This window comes from Chlorocebus sabaeus, chromosome 8, assembly GCF_047675955.1.
Source record: "Chlorocebus sabaeus isolate Y175 chromosome 8, mChlSab1.0.hap1, whole genome shotgun sequence".
Classification (NCBI taxonomy): domain Eukaryota; kingdom Metazoa; phylum Chordata; class Mammalia; order Primates; family Cercopithecidae; genus Chlorocebus; species Chlorocebus sabaeus.
This window is the reverse complement of record NC_132911.1, coordinates 136,406,772-136,425,583: the sequence shown is the minus strand read 5'-3', so window position 1 is coordinate 136,425,583 and position 18,812 is coordinate 136,406,772. Positions and strand designations below refer to the sequence as shown.

The 18,812-nt window shown below is 42.1% G+C and overlaps 1 protein-coding gene across 4 annotated transcripts in view; it reads left to right on the top strand.

Moving 5' to 3' along the window:
• The first annotated feature begins 2,475 nt into the window (after nt 1–2,475).
• DNAAF11 (dynein axonemal assembly factor 11) overlaps nt 2,476–18,812 on the top strand; it is a 95,792-nt gene continuing 79,455 nt past the window's right edge. For 2 of the 4 annotated variants that reach the window (XM_073018364.1, XM_073018363.1), the window contains exons 1-2: nt 2,476–4,095; nt 17,950–18,117. In XM_073018364.1, the coding sequence (XP_072874465.1) occupies nt 3,876–4,095; nt 17,950–18,117 (388 nt within the window). In that variant the 5' untranslated portion in view covers nt 2,476–3,875. The remainder of the gene's footprint in view (nt 4,096–17,949; nt 18,118–18,812) is intronic. The other 2 variants (XM_073018362.1, XM_073018365.1) reach the window with 2 other exon arrangements.

The window sequence follows — 18,812 nt, the reverse complement described above, 5'->3', positions numbered from 1 at the left end:
TACCATGAGAACAGCAAGAGAAAGACCCACCCCATGGTTTACCTCCCACCAGTTCCCTCCCACAACACGTGGGAATTATGGGCACTACAAGAGGAGAATTGGGTGGGGACACAGAGCCAAATACTGCTCCACCAGAGCGTCAGGACGATCTGTTAAGACCTTGCCTCTGGAACCAGATCTTATCCTAGATTTTGGTTAAAAGGTCCCAAGAAAAGGTACTGTCCAATGACCAGAGAATAAGGTACCCTTCCTGGTAAACCTGCTAGATCCCTTTACAGCAGGGACACCTCTGTGGTTGGTGATCCTACTGAAGTGACAAGATGTGGGCCTTACACCCAAGACAGCCGAGCTCTTGAAGAAATTGGCTCACAGACTCATTCATTCAATCATTCAACAAATATTTATTGAGCACCCAACGAGTGTCAGGAATTGTGCTGAGAGCTAGGATTCAGGGATGGAAACAAACAAACAACAACAACAAAATTTCCTCTCTGGCCTCGAGTAGCTCTCAGTCTAAAAAAGTGATGCAGTATAGAATTAAGGTTTAGGCACAACATTCTGATTCACCATGCTTTAGTAAAATAATATCACCGGGCTTTAGTTTCCTAATCTGTAATATGTTCATGACAATATGACCTACTTGAGGGTTACTGTGAGAATTGAGTTAGTAATTTCAAAGTACATGGGCAGTGTTGAGCGCACAGTGATTAAAAATACCTTAGAGATTTTTCTCCAGTAGAATGACAGCCTCATTGTTTATTCATTTATGAATGAATGAACAGAATGCTTGAGTCCCACAGATATAAAATTTCACAGGAAAAAATTCAAGACAAATTTATTTTTATTCTTGAGAAAAGTCCAATATTGGAAGTCCAATATAAGGGCACTAGGCACCAGTTGCAATAGCTCACGCCTATAATCTCAGCCCTTTAGGACACCCAGGCGGGAGGATCCCTTGAGGCCAGGAGTTCAAGACCAGCCTGGGCAACATAGTGAGATCTTATCTCTACAAAACAAAAAAAAAATAAAAAAATATTAGCCAGACATGATGGTGCTCACACATAGTCCCAGCTACTTGGGAGGCTGAGGTGGGAGGACTGCTTGAGCTCAGGAGTTCAAGGCTGCAGTGAGCCATGATCACTGCACTTCATCCTGGGTGACACACTGAGACTCGGTGTCTAAAATAAAAATCAGGGTGCTGGTACGTTGGGTGCCTGATGAAGCCTGGTCTCCACTTCCAAGATGGTGCCTCATTGCTGCCTTCTTCTGAGGAAAGGAGCCCTCTGTCCTCACATGACAGAAGGGATAGAAAAGGCGAAAAGGGGTGAACTCCATTTGGCAAGCCCTTTTATAAGGGCATCTAATCCTATTCATGAGGTTGGAGCCCCTACAACTCAATCACCCCCTTAAGGCCATGCCTCTTAATACTGCTACACAGGGGATTAAATTTCAACATGAATTTTGGAAGGGACAAAAACATTCAAACCACAGCAGCCCCTTTGACAACTAGAGAGTTTAAGAGTAAGATTGAGAGTTCAAGAGTGATGAGAAAGAAAATAAACTTTCCATCTGAGGAATGGGAGTCCCCTTTAAATTATCAGGCCCAGAGAGGCACTGAAATGTGACAGCAGTCAAGTTCCAGTCCCCCATCCCATTAAGCTAAGTAATTGTTTCAAAGTTGCCTGCCATATGGTCCCTAGACTGAGTGTTGCCACCGATGGCTATAAATTAACCTAACAATGCTGTACACTGGACATCATAACTCACTCCCCATAGTTTAACAGTGCACAGCCAATAACTAATCAATGTTACTTCTGTAAACAAGTGAGAATTCCTAACAAGCAACTTTCGTTGTCACCCCTCTCCTGGTTAGTCCTTTTTTCTTTAAAACTGGAACGTCAACTTTGTTCCGCAGAGCACTTCCCAGTGTTTCCCAGGCTTCAGTCCTCAACCTTGGCCCAAATAAAACTCTCTACCTATATTAATTTTACCTCAGTTTCTTTTTTTAGGTCAACAGTGAGTAGGTCTGAGAATGAGGATAGAAGCTTAGAGTCAACATATCAAACACCTGGGTTGCAATTGCTCTTGAGAACTATCTACGGTCTGGAGTGGCTCCCTTTGTCTCCTGATCCAGAGGCTGAGATCCTTTATTTTTATTATTTTTTAAAATTTTTGTTAGGAGACATAGTTTCTTTGTGTCACCCAAGCTAGAGAGCAATGGCACAATCCTAGTTCACTGCAAGCTGAGACCCTTTATAGTAGACCTGACCTCATGCCTCTGTCAGCTTAGAAACTAACCTTTCTACCCAGTAGCAGCTTCCTTCCAGAAGCTAGATCCTTTTTAGCCTTGATGAACCCCTTGTTGCTAAAATGCACAATTCAAGCACAGGCGTATCTGCTAAACTTGCCTGCTGCTCATAGCATTTTATCTCCTTTGTGAGTAATCAGACATCAGCACTCAGAACTGTCAGTGGCACGGCCACTGATGTTTACCCATATTGTCATCTTCATGTGGAAATAGAGAAGTTTCAGCTTTCGAAGGTGAAGTCATCTGTCTGACGTCACACAGTAATAAATCCGTGTGTTTAATCTATGTTTCCAATGCCAGAGCTAATACTGTTCACCTCACATTAACCTGCTTTCAGAAAAATAATAGTGGATGTCAGGCAAGTTTACAGTTTGAGTGCCTTTTGGGAGGCCTCCTTGGAAATCCAAATATTTCTCCCCTTGGAAATCCAAATATTCAGGGAAATAGTGCCTGAAATCCCACTCTTCCAGTTCAATTCCTTTGGCCTGGCATTTAAGGCCCCCATTACCCCCGATCTAAACTCTCATTCTTACTGTTTGAAGATTCCTTCTATCTAGCTCTCTTTATTGTCAAACTAATGTGTCTGCCTCTCCCCATCACCTCACTCTGTTAGACTTTCCTGCCTCTCTGTCCAAGTTCATGACCTCGTCTCTACCTGGCAAACTCTAATCTGTAAATGCTTAACAGCTATTTGCTAGAAAAATTAATTTCTTTGCACTCAGCATTGCTCTAGGATCTTCTTTTAAAATGCAAACATAATACACATATCAAGATAAGAAGCACGCACTCCATACTGTTTACAACGACTTTTGGAGAAGGGTCTGGGGAAACGTGAGGGGAGTGTGGGGCTGTAGGAGATATACTTCCTACATTTTACAATTAAGAGAGTGGAGAATAGGGAAATTGATGGAGGGGGTAATGGGTGGCGTTTATGGAAAACTTGTTAGCCGGAAATGGGTGCTGGGGAATAACTTTAAAAAACTGGAGTATGACAATGACAACGAACCTTTATAGTGAGCCTGTTGTTTTTATAGTGTCCTTCCTTCGTTCAAATTATCTAAAGCTTCACAGTGATCCTCTTAGGTTATTACTTCTCATCTTACAGATGTGGAAACTGAGGAGAAGTAAGCGTAAGGTCACGCCGCTGGTAGAGTAGAGGGCGAAATCCAGATCTCTTGGCTCTGGAAGCTTGAAATCAAACACAAAAAGGGAAAAGTCAAAGGTGGTCTGGAAGGCACAGGAAAGAGGAGCGTCCTGATTCTTTGTTCAGTCTGGACCACTGGGAGAGGGAAGCAGTCTGTCGCAAGTCGGAGGTGGGGCGAGGAGGAAGACTGGGTTTGGGTTGGAGAGCCCCTGTCTGCTGAGCCCCTTCACTGCAGTCTCCTCCGCTTGCTCCGCGGAGCTCAGGAAACGCGGCGTGTCTTGGCCCCGCGCGGCCGCCGTAGAGGCCCCGTTGCCATGGCTCCCGAATTCCGATGGGGACGCGCTGAGGAGGGGAGGTGAAGGGTGAAAAGCGTCGTTCGGGGCCCGCGTCCGGCTTGCGGGGCCAGCGAACTGGAGAGGCGCCATGGGCTGGAGTAAGCCCCCCTCCACCTTCCGTCCTCGATGGTTCCCCTTGTGGACATCGTCCCGGGTCCCGTGGGATCCTTGCCGCCGGCACCAGCCCCGCGCTGTCGGTTCCCCGGCGCCCGGGCGGACCCCAGCCCCACCCAGCCCTCCGCCCCGCAGCCCCGGCTGCACCGGGTCCTCTGCAGACTGGCCGGGCAGCCTGGCCTTTTCCAGCTCAGGTTCCTAATCTGTAAAGTGGGCGGGGCCGTGGGAAGCAGAGGAAGAGGGAGAAAGGCACTGGACTCCAGGAAAGGGGGTCGGGAAGGTGCAGGGTATTCGGCGTTAGACACTCCCGGTTCCGGCCAAGCGGCTCCTGACTCGCTGTGAACCTGGTCCAGTCATTGTCTCCAAGCCGCAATCTTCGGACTCGTTCTGGAAGGCAGTGTAGCCTAGCGGTGGAGGGTCCCGACTCTGGAGCCAGGGTTGAAGTCCTCCCTCTTCCCGTGACTTTGAGCGAGTGACTTCACCCCTTGGGCCTCAGCTTCTTCATCTCCAAAATAAGGGCAATTATAGTACAGTTTTAGACACAATAAGTGTTACAAACGTGTTTTGTTGTTGTTGTTATTTTTGTTTGAGACGGAGTCTTGCTCTGTCGCCAGGCTGGAGTGCAGTGGCGCGATCTCAGCTCACTGCAGCCTCTGCCTCCCAGGTTCAAGCAATTCTCCTGCCTCAGCCTCCTGAGTAGCTGGGATTACCGGCGTGCACCACCACGCCAGGCTAATTTTTGTATTTTTAGTAGAGACGGGGTTTCGCCATATTGGCCAGGCTGATCTCGAACTCCTGACCTCAGGAGATCCACCCGCCTCGGTCTCCCAAAGTGCTGGGATTACAGGCGTGAGCCACCGCGCCGGGTCGTAAACGTGTTTCTTAAAAAATATACTAACAGACTGCAAGGTGATGCGGGTAAGGTATTTATGTTGGATGAACCATTTGATATCAACAACGTTTTTGAGCTCCCTATATGGCAGTTTTCTACAGCTCCACCTAAATGATCACTTATCATTGTAAAAATGTCATAATTAACTTCTTTTTAAATCAAGAGACCGCTCCAGATGATGGGCTTTCTGCCCCAGAAGACCTGACAGCCTGCAAGTGGGAGGGGCGGGGTAGGGGGAGTGATTTGTAGATGTTAGAACTCCTTTCCTAAACCAGCTGCTGATAGTTCTTCCTCTCTTCTCAGGGCTGTTTCCCCATGCCCTGGTCTCACCCTAGTTGGTTTTGTTTTGTTTTTTTTTCCTTCTTCTTATTAGCTTTTTTATGTCGTGAATTTTCCTTTGCCCTCTTTCTCTGAGTCGTGTCCACTTTGACTTGTTAAATCATTAACTTCTCAGACTTGCATTGGAGTGTTTACTTTGAGTCAGGTATTGAATGCAGGAAACAGCAAGGAAGGAGACAGATGTAGGCCTGCCCTCCTGGGGAGAGAGAAGACAAACACAAGCATGGTGGTTACAGCCAGGAGAGAGAGGGGTGCCTGCACCCTGAGGGCCTGGGTGGGTGGAGGCTTCTCTGAGGAAGTGGTGCTGTCTGGAAGGGAAACAGGAAGGCACAGTGAATTGCCCAAAGGTGAGAAAGAGCAGGGCTTCTTGGTGGCTAATTGTCACTGACAGGAACTGGTGTGAGACAGAAAGGAGGAGTGGAGGGCAAAGAGAGAAGCAAGGCCTGACAGGTAGGCAGGGATCGGCTTATACAGGTTTTGTACTTAAGATTTAGAAATTTATCAAAAGAGCCACAGGGAAACCAAAAGGTTTTGTTCACGGGCATGGCTTGGCCCTGTAGGAGATTGAGTGGGAGACAGTAGTCTGAACTGAGGTCATGGCAGCAGGACAGATGACAAGCACTCCTCTAATGAGTAGCTCTGATGTGCCAGGCTTGGTTAACATGCTTTACCTTCATTCTCCTGTTTGATCTTCCCAGCAGCCTTTTAAGGCAGGGAAGGATTACTGACATCTCCGTTTCTGAGGTGAGGCACAGAGAGTAAATCACATAGTAACTGTCAGCGCTGGGAACAGAACCCATGAAGATTTCCTCTGGGTCCTGCATTACACTGCACTGCCTCCCACAGGACTGAGGCTGAGTGGACAGATTTGAAAGATGTGGATGGAGAAAGTGGTCCTCTCTCTCTTTTTTTTTTTTTTTTTTTTTTGAGACGGAGTCTCGCTCTGTCGCCCAGGCTGGAGTGCAGTGGCGCAATCTCGGCTCACTGCAAGCTCCGCCTCCCGGGTTCACGCCATTCTCCTGCCTCAGCCTCCCGAGTAGCTGGGACTACAGGCGCCCGCCACTGCGCCCGGCTAATTTTTTCTATTTTTTTTAGAAGAGACGAGGTTTCACCATGGTCTCGATCTCCTGACCTTGTGATCCGCCCGCCTCGGCCTCCCAAAGTGCGGTCCTCTCTTGCTGTGTCACAAACCCTTTTTACGTGTTCTCTCTCTCCCGTGCTTCCCAATAAATGGCCTTCTGCCTCTTGCCAGCATCTCCTGACTGCTCCTGTGTGCCCTTTTTTCCACTGCCTTTCCTGTATTTTCCAGAAAAATGTGCAGGGATGTCATTAGTACAGGTTTTAGAGAGACTGTGCTCGAAATATCATCTAGTGTACCTGTTCATTTTAGAGATGAGAAGCGGAACATTGATCCAGCCAATGTCACATCCCGTCAGTCAGGAGAGACGTTGGACCTAGGATACGAGCTTCCCGGCTTTCGCTGCTCTTTCCACAGTTCTCAGCTTCCTACAGCTGAAGGAGAAATTTGGGCCCCTGAGAAAGGATGATAATAATAGCTCACTCACACTTATTGAGCTGCTTATTGCCTTCTAGTCAGTATTCTGAAAGTTTCTGTGTGTGTGTACTCATTGAATTGTCACAAAAATCTTTTGAGGTAGTCACTAGTATCATCGTATCCATTTTGCAGATGTGGAATCTGGAGCACAAAGAGGTTAAGCAGCGTGCCCAGTGCCACACAGTAAGTGGTACATCTGGGATGGTAAGCAGAGCCCGCACTCTTGTATATGTTTGCTATATTGTCTCTTAGGAGTAAGAGACAGTTAGGTGAGAAAAAGAGAGGTCATAGTGCAAATTCTCATGTAAAGTGGAAGAGGCCACTAGTTTTGGTGTTCGTGTCTGCTCAGGAGGACCAATACTGAGCCTGGGGATGGTGGCAAGAGGAAAATGAATTAGTTCCTCTCTGTGCATTTAATCTGGTGTGTATTGTGATTTAGAGAAGATCTAGGGTCTTTATTTTTAAATCTTATATGATTGAATGCATTTTGTGTTACTGTGACACCTTTGTCATCTATGGATCTTCTTTGGTGAAATGTCTTCAGGTATTTTGCCCATTTTATACATTGATTTGTTTTCTTATCATTGAGTTTTAAGAGTCCTCTATATATTCTGGATATAAGACATCAGATATATGATTTGCAAATATTTTCTCCCCATCTATGGCTTACATTTTCCTTCTCTTAATTATTTTGAAAGAAGTTTTAAATTTTGAGGTTTAATTTATTATTTTATAGATCTTGCTTTTGGTGTCATATCCAAGGAATCTTTGCTAAGTTTACATAGATTTTTCTCTTTTTTTCCCTAGAAATTTTATAATTTTTGGTTTTACACTATTCCATCATTCAACTCAATTTTTGTATATGATGTGAGATGTAGATTAAATTGTTGTTGTTGTGTGTGTGTGTCTGTGTTTTTTGTTTGTTTGTTTGTTTTGTTTTGTTTTGTTTTGTTTTGTTTTGTTGAGACGGAGTCTTGCTCTGTCCCCCTGGCTGGAGTGCAGTGGCACTATCTCGGCTCACTGCAAGCTCCGCCTCCCAGGTTCACGCCATTCTCCTGCCTCAGCCACCCTAGTAGCTGGGAGTGTCTGTGTTTTTAATGTGGAAATCCAGTAGTACCAGCAACATTTGTTGAGGACTATGCTCTCTCCATTGAATTGAACCTTTGGATAAGCCAGTAGCACGAATATGTGTGTTCTGGACTTTCTTTTCTGATTTATTGATTTATTTGTCTTCCTTTGTGCCAATTTCACACTCTCTTGATTACTGGAGCCTTGTAATAAGTAGTCTTGAAATCCAGTAGTGTTTTTCCTCTAAATTTTTTTATCTATCAAAGTTGTTTTAGGTATTCAGATCCTTTGCATTTCTATATGAATTTGAGTAGTATCTTGCCAATTTGTACAAAAGTAAGTCTCCTGGGATTTTGACCTGGATTGTGTTAAATCGGTAGCTCAATTTGGGGAGAATGAGCGTCTTAACAATATTGAATCTTCTGACCCCAAAACAAGGGATATATCTCCATTTATTTAGATGTTACAAAATGTCTACAATATTTTTGAAGTTTTCAATGGACAGACTTTGCACATATTTTTCTGATTTCTCTCTAAGTACTTCATATTTTTGATGGCATTGTAAATGGTTAATATATAGAAGTATACTTGATTCTTTCATATAGATCTTATATTCTGCAATCTTGCCAAACTTTCCTATTCAAGTAGCTTTTTGTGTGAATTCCATTTGATGTTCTCTGTAAACAGTCATATCATCTGCAAACAGAAATAATTCTACTTCTCTACCACATGAATGCCTTTTTTTTCCCCTTGCCTATTGCTAGAACCTTCAGTATAATGTTGAAGAGGAGAGAATGGATTTCCTGGCCTTTTTTTCTGATTCTTAGGGGAAAGTCTTTCTCCACTCGATATAATATTGCTTATAGGTCTTTTATGGATGCTCCTTATCAAGTTGAGTTCCTTTTTGTTTCTGGTTTTCCGAGTTGTTGTCTTTTTAAAATCAGGAATGGATGGTGGATTTTGTCAACTGCTGTTTTGCATCTCCTGACATTATCACTTTGTTAGTTTATTAATATTGTATGTCACATGGATTTCTGAGCATTATATCAACCTTGTATACATTGGATAATCCCCCCCTTAGTTATAATGTATAATCTTTGTATTACATTATTGGATTGGATTTGCTAAATTTTTTGCCTAGGATTTTTATATATATGTTCATGAGGTACATGGGTCTGTAGTTTTCTTTTCTTGTAATGCATTTGATTGGTTGTAATTCTGGCCTTATAGAATATAATGGGAAGTATTTTTCCTTTTCAATTTTCTAGAAGAGTTTGTGTATATGAGGTATTATTTTCCCTTAAGTTCTTGGTAGAGTTAATCAAATGAGACATCTGTGCCATAGTTTTATTTGTGGAAAGAAAGGTGTTTAACTACATATCCAGTAGATACAGGGCCGTTCAGCTCATCTATATATTCTTGAGTGAGCTTTTGTAAGTTGTGTCTTTTAAGGGATTCACCCATTTAATTTAAGTTCTTAAATTTATTGGCATAAAGTTACTTATAGTTTTTATCATTTTAATATCTGTAGAATACATATGCTGTCACCTCTCTCACTCCTAATATTGTCAATTTGTGTCTTCTCTCTTTTTTGCTGATAAGTCTGACTAAAAGTTTACCAATTTTATTTGCTTAAAGAGCCAGCTTTGATCTTTATTGATTTTTCTCTGTTTTTTTCTGCTTTTCATTTCATTGATTTCTGTTATAATCTTCATAATTTACTTTCTTCTGCTTATTTTGGATTTTATTTGTTCTTTTTCTAGATCCTTAAAGTGGAAGCCAATATAGGATACCTTTCTTTATTCCTACTATAAGTATTTAATGCTATACATTTACCGCTAAGTAATGTTTTAGCTGTATCCCGCAAATTTTGATATGTTGCTTTATTTGTGTGTAATTTTTAATTCTGTTCAAAATAGTTTCTAATTTTCCTTTTTATTTCCTTATGCCCAAGTTTAAAAAATTACTTTTGTATGTTTTGTATAGATTTTTAGTTATTTTGGGCTAGAGGGTAAACCCTGTTTTATTACTCTATTATGTCCAGAACCTGATGTCACTGCTAATCTTATGATGAAGTACTGGTCCTAGCCCTCAGCTTTCTCTGTCCTCTGGTTTCAGGAAATGAAAACCTCTTCATAGTGCTCCCAATCCAGTCCTCTGGTTTTACACTTCCTCTGTCAGCCTTTCCTGATTAGTTGTGTTTAGCAGCAGCCTTTATACGATACAATATAATTGTTCTTTAAGTTACAGTTTCTCTCACATTTCTCTAACACCTGACATGTTACACTTACTAGTACATTCCCTTCTGCCTGTATCCTATCTCTGTTCAACACCAGGGCAAGTCTTTGCAACTGCATATCTGCCTTGGGCCAGGCACTATCTTATGTTCTGCCTACCAGGAATAACAGTGTCCTTGCCACTCCGGCAACCTGTAATCTGACTCCAAAATCGTATCTTAGCTAGCATCTGCTTTCATGCACCACTTCTGGTATCAACTCTTCCAGGTTGGGCTCCTCAGGAAGCGGAAATCTAGGTGGGAATTAGCATGCAGGAGGTTTATTAGGGAGCATTGTTGGGGTGGGTAGGAAAGATATCAAAATTGAGCAGAGGGAGAAGTTGGGCTGTGATGCATCTAACCAAGGCCTTAGGAAACCAACCAGGAGATCTGAACTTGGAATGAACCTTCTGACTTGCCCAAGTTGGGGTGAAGAACTGGGTCTTTACAGCCCCTACATTAACCAGTCATTGAATGTGGGCTTTCCCGGGAAAGGAAAGGGCATGACCTTGGTTGAACAATCTCTTCAGCTGAGGCAGCTCAGGAAGAAGGTGGGCAGCCCAGGGCTGTCTGTCAATAAGGCCCCCAGCAGCTAGAGGAATTAATCCTTCAGTTTTGAGGAGGGACCTGAGAAGTGCATCATGTCATCCACGATGGCCTGAGATGCCCTTCCTGGTTTATCTAACAAACATCTACTCACATTTCAAGATTCAGCTCAGGGCCGGGTGCAGTGGCTCACGCCTGTAATCCCAGGACTTTGGGAGGCCGAGGTGGGTGGAACACGAGCTCAAGAGATCGACACCATCGTGGCTCGATCTCTATTAAGAGACTCCGTCTCTATTAAAAATACAAAAAAAAAAAAAAAAATTAGCTGGGCATGGTGGCGGGTGCCTGTAGTCCCAGCTACTCGGGAAGCTGAGGCAGGAGAATGGCGTGAACCTGGGAGGCGGAGCTTGCAGTGAGCGGAGATCGCGCCGCTGCGCTGCACTCCAGCCTGGGCGACAGAGCGAGACTCCGTCTCAAAAAAAAAAAAAAAAAAAAAAAGATTCAGCTCAGACTCCTCCTCCATGAAGCTTCTTCTGACCTCCCTTTTCTCAGTAGCACCGATCACTCTCCTGCGCACTCATCATACTTTCTATGTGGTTCTCTCAGTGCCCCATAGCACTTAGTGCTTCTGAGTAGCACACTCTACTAAGTAGTCCCTAAAGATATCATTAGACTGGGGTGCCATATGGCTATTGCCGCAAATTATGATGAGCCTGGGTCAGCAAGAAAAGACAGGCAAGTGTACAATCCTGCTTTTAAGAGTTTCCATTGAAAATGGTTAAAAAATGTTTTAGATGCTGCAAGAGATGACGTTCACCCGTTTGTTAAATCTCAATTTCATGTACATATCTGATAGGTCTTTCAAGATGTCTGAAAATGCTACAAAATCTTCAATAAATACATTTTGGTTGATTTTATTCTAATCTAGCAGGGAAAAAGAGTTGCTTACAAAACATGATGTAAAGCCTGAAGGAATGAACACTCAATTATTGGCTTTGGGAGTTTTTAGAACTTTGCTCAATGTAATGAGAAACTTTAGAAGCAAACACAGCAGGATAGCCTCCAGTGTCCCAGAAACCTCCTCAGCGTGTCCTCTGTCCCTGCTCCCTGCAAAGTCATTTTACTGATACACCCTCAAATTTTGGAGAACCCATTCATATTAACAAATTGGAAAGAAACTTAGGTGAGCTGGATGTGTTTTGATTAAACCCTTGGATCCCTTCACTGCATCTTTTAGTGAGGGGAGTATGTATCTGTGGTTGAAGCTGTCAATATCCTTCATCAAGTACTTATTTCTCCAGTCGTGCAGGTATTGGTTAGCACTCACCCGTCTGCATCTTATATTTTGCTATTTGAAATTTCCTAAAATAAGGAAGTGAAAGCAATGTGTTTTATATTGTGCCTTGGCATATTTTTCTTCCATACCACATCATAGGTAGTATAATACCATTTCTCTTGAAATAGTCTTATGGTAACATATTAATGTTTCCAAAGCATTTTATTATTTATTTATTTACATACTTATAGAAGGAAGGGAACTAACATTTATTGACCAATGACTGTATACCAGGCACTGTGCTAAGGGCTTTACTTAATTATTTAATCCTCAAAAAAATATTAAGAAATAATTACTAACATTATCTCCAGTTTACAGATGAGAAAACTGAAAATAGATTAACAGTTTTGCCCAAATCTATGTATCATAAACAGGTAGAGAATGGTGGGGCAAAGATTTGACATCATCTTTTCATGACAACACTACACACCGCATCCCTTAGGTTACGTTCCGGTTCTAAATTATAGCACAAGTTCATTCTAAGTCCTTAGCTGTCCAGGGCTCTTTACCGTGGACTCAAACTTGCCTAGCTTTTTTATATTTCCCGATTCCTTCAATGCTTTGCTCTAGCTATAATGAATGCCACATGATTTACAGAATCCTCTATGGCCTCTCTTCTTCTGAGCTTGCTTCTTGGAATTGTCTTTTGTCTGTCCCATTCTCTTGAATAATCTTACTCATCCTCCATGTCTCAGCTGAAGATAGGGGGCTTTCCATCTTCTCCGAAGACTGGATTAGAAGCTCTGGGTATCCCAGACCATCCACATGACCCCAGTGGTATGCACACCGTACTTCTTTTCTGCCTGTTCTACCAGGCAACCTCCATGAAAGTAAGGACTGTCTGCCATTGTGTCTACAACATCATTACTGAAGGTATGTTCATTATATTCTTGCTGCAAAGTGAATGAAGATACCCTTGCTCCCTGGCCTTTGCACTGTGCTGTTTCTTCTGCTCCACTCTCTTCCTTTTTTCTGGTTAATTCTCATGTGTGCTGTGTATCTCTGTCAACATTCTCTGCTTCTGAAGCTGCAGCTGGGTTGGGTGCTCCTCCTAGGTGTTTCACAGTATCCAGCTCTTCTCTCAAGCTCATCATTCATCTTGCACTGTTGTCACTGCTTCTTATTAATTCTGAAAATTCCTCGAGGGCAGAGTTTATATCTTTTTTTATTTAACTTTTTAATTTTGTTTTCATTTGACACATTATGGTACATATTTATGGGATACATTGTGATGTTTCCATACATATACTGTATAGTAATCAGATCAGGGTAATTAGCATATCCATTATCTAAAACATTTATCATTTCTTTGTGTTGGAAACTTTCAATATAGTCCTTCTAGCTATTCCAAACTGTGTATTATTGTTTTTAATTTTATATTCAGAGGATACATGTGCAGGTTTGTTACATGGGTATATTGGATGATGCTGGGGTCTGAGCTTCAAGTGAACCCCTCACCCAAATAGTGAACATAATACCCAGTAGGTCATTTTTCAACCCTTCCCTCCCCTCCTTCCCCCATTTTGGAATCCCTAGTGTCTATTGTTTCCATCTTTATGTCCTTGTGTACCCACTGTTTAGCTCCCACTTGTAAGTGAGAACATGCGGTATTTGATTTTCTGTTTGTGCATGAATTCACTTAGGATAATGACCTCCAGCTGTATCCATGTTGCTGCCAAGGACATGTTTTTTTTTTTCTTTTTATGGCTGCATAGTATTCCATGGTGTATGTGTACCAGATTTTCTCTATCCAATCCGCTGTTGATGGGGACTTGGGTTGAATACATGACTCTGATATTGTGAATAGTGCTGCAGTAGCACACGAGTACAGGTGTCTTTGTGATTGAATGATTGATTTTCCTTTGGGTAGATACCCAGTAGTGAGATTGTTGGGTTGAATGTTCATTCTGTTTTTAATTCTTTGAGAAATCTCCATTCTGTTTTCCTTAAGGGTTGAACTGATTTGCATTCCCACCAACAGAGTATAAGTGTTCCCTTTTCTCTGGATCCTTGCCAACATCTCTTATTTTATGACTTTCATAATAATAGCCATTCTGACTGGTGTGAGATGGTATCTCATTGTAGTTTTAATTTGCATTTCTCTGATGACTAGTGATGTGGAGCTTTTTTTAATGTTTGTCGGGCACTTGTATGTCTTCCCAAAGCATTTTTAAATCTCTAGAATAATCTCACGTAAGTGCAGTGCTATATGATTTGGAGTAGAAATTTCTAAAGGCGAATAATGCTCCTTGGACTTAAAGAATGTTTGCTCTAAATTAGATAGTCTATAAAACTGAAAATGCTTTCCTGTTCGAAAGCGTGAAACACTATAATCTCCATGCACCGTGTAGATATCTTTATACATTTCTTCTTGGGAGCTCTGGTTTTTGTTCTGATGTTTGCCATTACAGGTGAAGCAGCATTGTGTAACAACAATTTCCTCCGTGCTATAAAATGGTAAGCCACATGGCAGTTTGCTTGTGATAGGAGAGTTTAGAAAAGGTCCACTGGGAAATTCCAGATCTTCACAGTTCTATCCTCCTCTGTGATTCTCCATTTTCTTTTAATGTATCTTAATTGTATATAATCATTGCTGTCCAGGCAAACTTCTCTGTTGTGCCTCTTCTTTCCTTTGTGTGTGTGTGTAATTTAGTTATTCATGCTAAGAGAGGTTCCCTAAACTCCACCTCTTAAAACTAATAGGGATTTTTCTCATCTTCAGTCTCATGGTTAGAACATATGAATCAACATAATTCTTTCCTAGTATCTACATGCCTTCAAAAGAGAAGATTTGACAGTTGCATGAAGTGGTCGATTTTACACACATAATACCTTGATGAAGAGAGTTTCTTAGCTAGTCACAGTGGCTCACACCTGTAATCCCAGTACTTTGGGAAGCCAAGGCAGGTGGATCGTTTGAGTCCAGGAGTCTGAGACCAACATGGGTACCATGGTGAAACCCTGTCTTTACAAAAAAAAAAATTGGTGTGGTGGCGTATGCCTATAGTTCCAGCTACTCAGGAGGCAGAGGTAGGAGGATCCCTTGATCCTGGGCTGCAGTGAACCATAATTGTGCCACTGCACCCCAGCCTGGGTGACAGAGTGAGACCCTGTCTCAACAGAAGAAAAAAAGAGTTTCTTAAATGTTCAGAGGTATATCAAAAGAATACTAAAAGGATATTTGGTATTGGTAGAAACTTTGTCAACCCCGCAAATCTTTAAGAGTGGGCAATTTGGAAAAGTGTAGAGTGTAGACTAGAGGCACCTGTGATACCTTCAGAGTATAGACTAGAGGTGCCTGTGATACCTTGAGCAGCCCTGTGAGTCAGAAAGTCCAACATGGCAATATGAGGCCAGAGACCAAGTGATGCTTAGGATGCTCTCAGAAGTCCCCTGAACACATTCGACTTAAGCGTGGATGACAGCTCCTTTGGAATTCAAATTACGTTATATCTTCAATATGGATACAAAACTAAGGCTTCAACCAGAATCTGAGGCAAGAGTATAAGTAAAGGCCTATGTATCAAGTTATAAACCAAACTGCTAAATAAAATAACATCTTCCTCCCTTAACAAGTATACTTTCATAACAACCCGAGGGCTGCATTTCCTATGCTGGAGTTCTATGACAGAGCATGGTGGCTTGGGGAAATCTTGCCCTCTGGCCCTCTCTTCCCTTTTCTTCCCATCTCTGACTCTATCCTGTCCCCTCACACCCATGTATGAGCATGGACACTTCAGCCTATACATCCATGCCATCCACCTCCCTGACAAACAGCTGATCCTTGGACACCCCTAGGCATTGGGATATGTACCTGATGTCATGGTCTGTCTTCAGGAATGAACCTGGAGAAATTGCCATTGCAAGGTTTGGAGTAAGGCTTGGAGCCCCTTGGACAGAGAATCCCATCATTCCCTCCATGGATCATGGTCCAGAGAGGAAGACTTGGGCCCTGGATGGGCACGTCCTCCTGGCCCCATGGACTCCAGTTCTAATAGAAGCAAGGCCTCCAACAATCCACCCCCTTGCTCTATGGATTTGAGTAGTTTAAGTTACAGATATACCGTTAGTCATTGAGGGTCTTATTACTAGTGGTCAATAATTTCCACATTTTATTAAATGTACAGATAACAAGGGTTGTGCCATCTCAACCCCTTGACTCATGTTGTATCCTTGCTAAGATAATTCTTATAGGCAAATAACAGATACAGATCATACATTTTACTTTACATGGGAGCATTGCTCTATCCTCTGGCTGTACCCATTTATTCATTATCAGTTGATTTAAGCTGTTAGAACCAACTTTGGTTAGGAATATAGAGAGTAGTTTTAATGCTTTTCTCTTACAGGTTTGGTTTTTCTCTTTTCCTTGATTATAGCACTCTATTTAAGCTGGTTCGCAAACCATCAGTGAAATTCCAGGGACAGCTGAATGGTGCTGGCGGCAAGGGTCCCAGCGAGCCAGACTGGTGGTGTACTGTTAGCCTCCTTCCTGGGTGCTTTGGGCTGTCCCTTACCAGGATCTGATTTGTGACCATTTCTGCCTGTTAGTTAAGCCAAGGCTTAGAGCAGCAAGGGCTTTCCCCATGTATGGTATTTAAATCTCTCAACCCCTACATTACTCTGGTCCTTCTTCCAAAGAACTGTCATTGCCAGCACCCGTATCTCCTACCACTGAAAGTGGCAGAGAGTTTAGCTAACTCCACATGAATGATCAAGTTTTTACATGTTTTTACATTTAATAAAAAGGCAAACTCCACTTTTAAGGATGTGACATAGAGATGTGGTAGCGGAAGTTGCTGTGAAGAACTCTGTCTCAGTTAGAGGCGTCTGCACCTTCAGGAAACCTGGAATTTCTAGAGGCTGTTATTTGCTTACACGTGAGGCAGTGGAGCATAGTGGTTAAGAGCAGGTGGTCTGGCACTGAACTGTGAATTTAAAACCTGGCTCTAGCACTTATCACCAAGACCCAGGTAAGTTATTTAAACTCTCTGTGCTTTATTTCCTCATCTGACAAATGGCAATAGTAACTCCAGATAGTCATATATTAATACATGCAAAGCATTTAGAATAGTACCTGGCACCTTGTAAGTGACAGTGAGTCTTTATTATCTCCTGGGTAGACATACAATATTTCCACATCCTACAGAAGATGTGAGGGTTCAACAAATACCATTTTTAGTGGCAGTGGGAAATGCTTGGTTCCTACTTGTCATTACCTCTTTGGTTTCAATGCATCTTTATGAAGATGATTCATGATCTTGTGCTTGGCTGTGACTGTGGACCATAGATAGCGCTATGTCCAGTCTCCTGGCGCCATCTTCATCACATACTGCTGACCTTCTGTGGCAGGCGAACCCAGGGCAACACATCACTCTTGTCAGAGGGATGGGAGCTCCTATTACACCTCCTCCTGTGAACGGCTTTCAAAAACACTTCTCCTGGAAACACAACAAGTGGTGGCTGCTTTATAAGACTGTTGTGCAAGATCTAAGGCATTCCTTTTCTTTCTTTTAAGCTTCAGTTAAATTAACAAACATTGGTTAAATAAATGACCCATGACCTTTATCTTTTGAATGGTGGAAGATGCTTTCATATTTCTCCCCTCTGACAGCCCAGTTGTGCCTCTCAGTAACAAGTTGCTCTGTCTCAGATTAGTTAGTGGATCTCATCCATTTTAACATGGTACCATCATAAGATTCCATGTAAACATTTTTATAGCCATTAACTCTCAACTCCATCTCCATCCATACAGCAAAATATATGTAGACCCTTCACATTCAAAGGCAAATATAATATCATCATGTCTTCTTCTTCCCTCTGATTCACATCGTGGCATCACAAAAACTCCAGGAGGAGGTACCATTTTCTCTTTCACTTTGAAAATTGCTTGGGCCTGGAGAATTGACATTTAACTGCAAAAAATAAAATAAAATAAAATAAAATAAATTAAAAAAAAACAAATGCGTTAACAACACAATAATATTACATTGAACAATGGGGACAGAAATGTAATATGTAACACATTTTCTTTCAGTCACAGAAGATCTTATTAGACGGAATGCTGAACACAATGACTGTGTCATTTTTTCCCTGGAGGAACTCTCCTTGCATCAGCAAGAAATAGAAAGACTAGAACACATTGATAAATGGTGCCGGGATTTAAAAATTCTCTATCTTCAAAATAATCTTATTGGGAAAATTGGTAAGTTTCAGTATTTAGTTCTTATGGTTTCTTTAACATTGTGAATGAGAGAACTTTGGAAAGTGCTGTGTTATTTTTAGAAGAAGACAATCACTGGAAAAGAATTCCATGGGAAAACAGACACAGCCATCTCTCAGTGGCTGTGTGGGGGACATTTGCCTAAACATTTCTGTGTGTAGTGAAAACAATTTCCAACAAGAAGTTGGGAGAGCAGGTAAAGGTGAGGAACACATTAGTTGACCTGATCATCTAAAAAGACAGAACACATCAGACCTGATTTTTTTTTTTTTAAGTTTGAAAGGGAGGAGGTATTTGTCATCGTTTTACATCACACTGCAAGATGAATTTATATGAGAATTGAGGGAGTCCTTGTCAGGTGACTGCAGAATTCAATAGCTAGTTTTGCTATATTTATTGTGACCATATATGCGCAACGCATTGGGTTCAATATTGGGTATTGAGGGGCTTCCAATTTGGAATGGAAATTAGAGGTCAATGCAGGAATCAGGTCAATGAAGATAAAAATAGCATTATAACTGATAAAACTCTTCTAAGAAAGTGGCTTAGACTTGCAGCCAAGTGGGCTTGCTAATATTGCCCTCAAAATTAACTTACCCACCCAGTTACATGCAGAATTGGACAACCACAAGTTTCTCCTACCCAGGTGGGCCTTTGCTTTATGTCAGGAGGTAGGT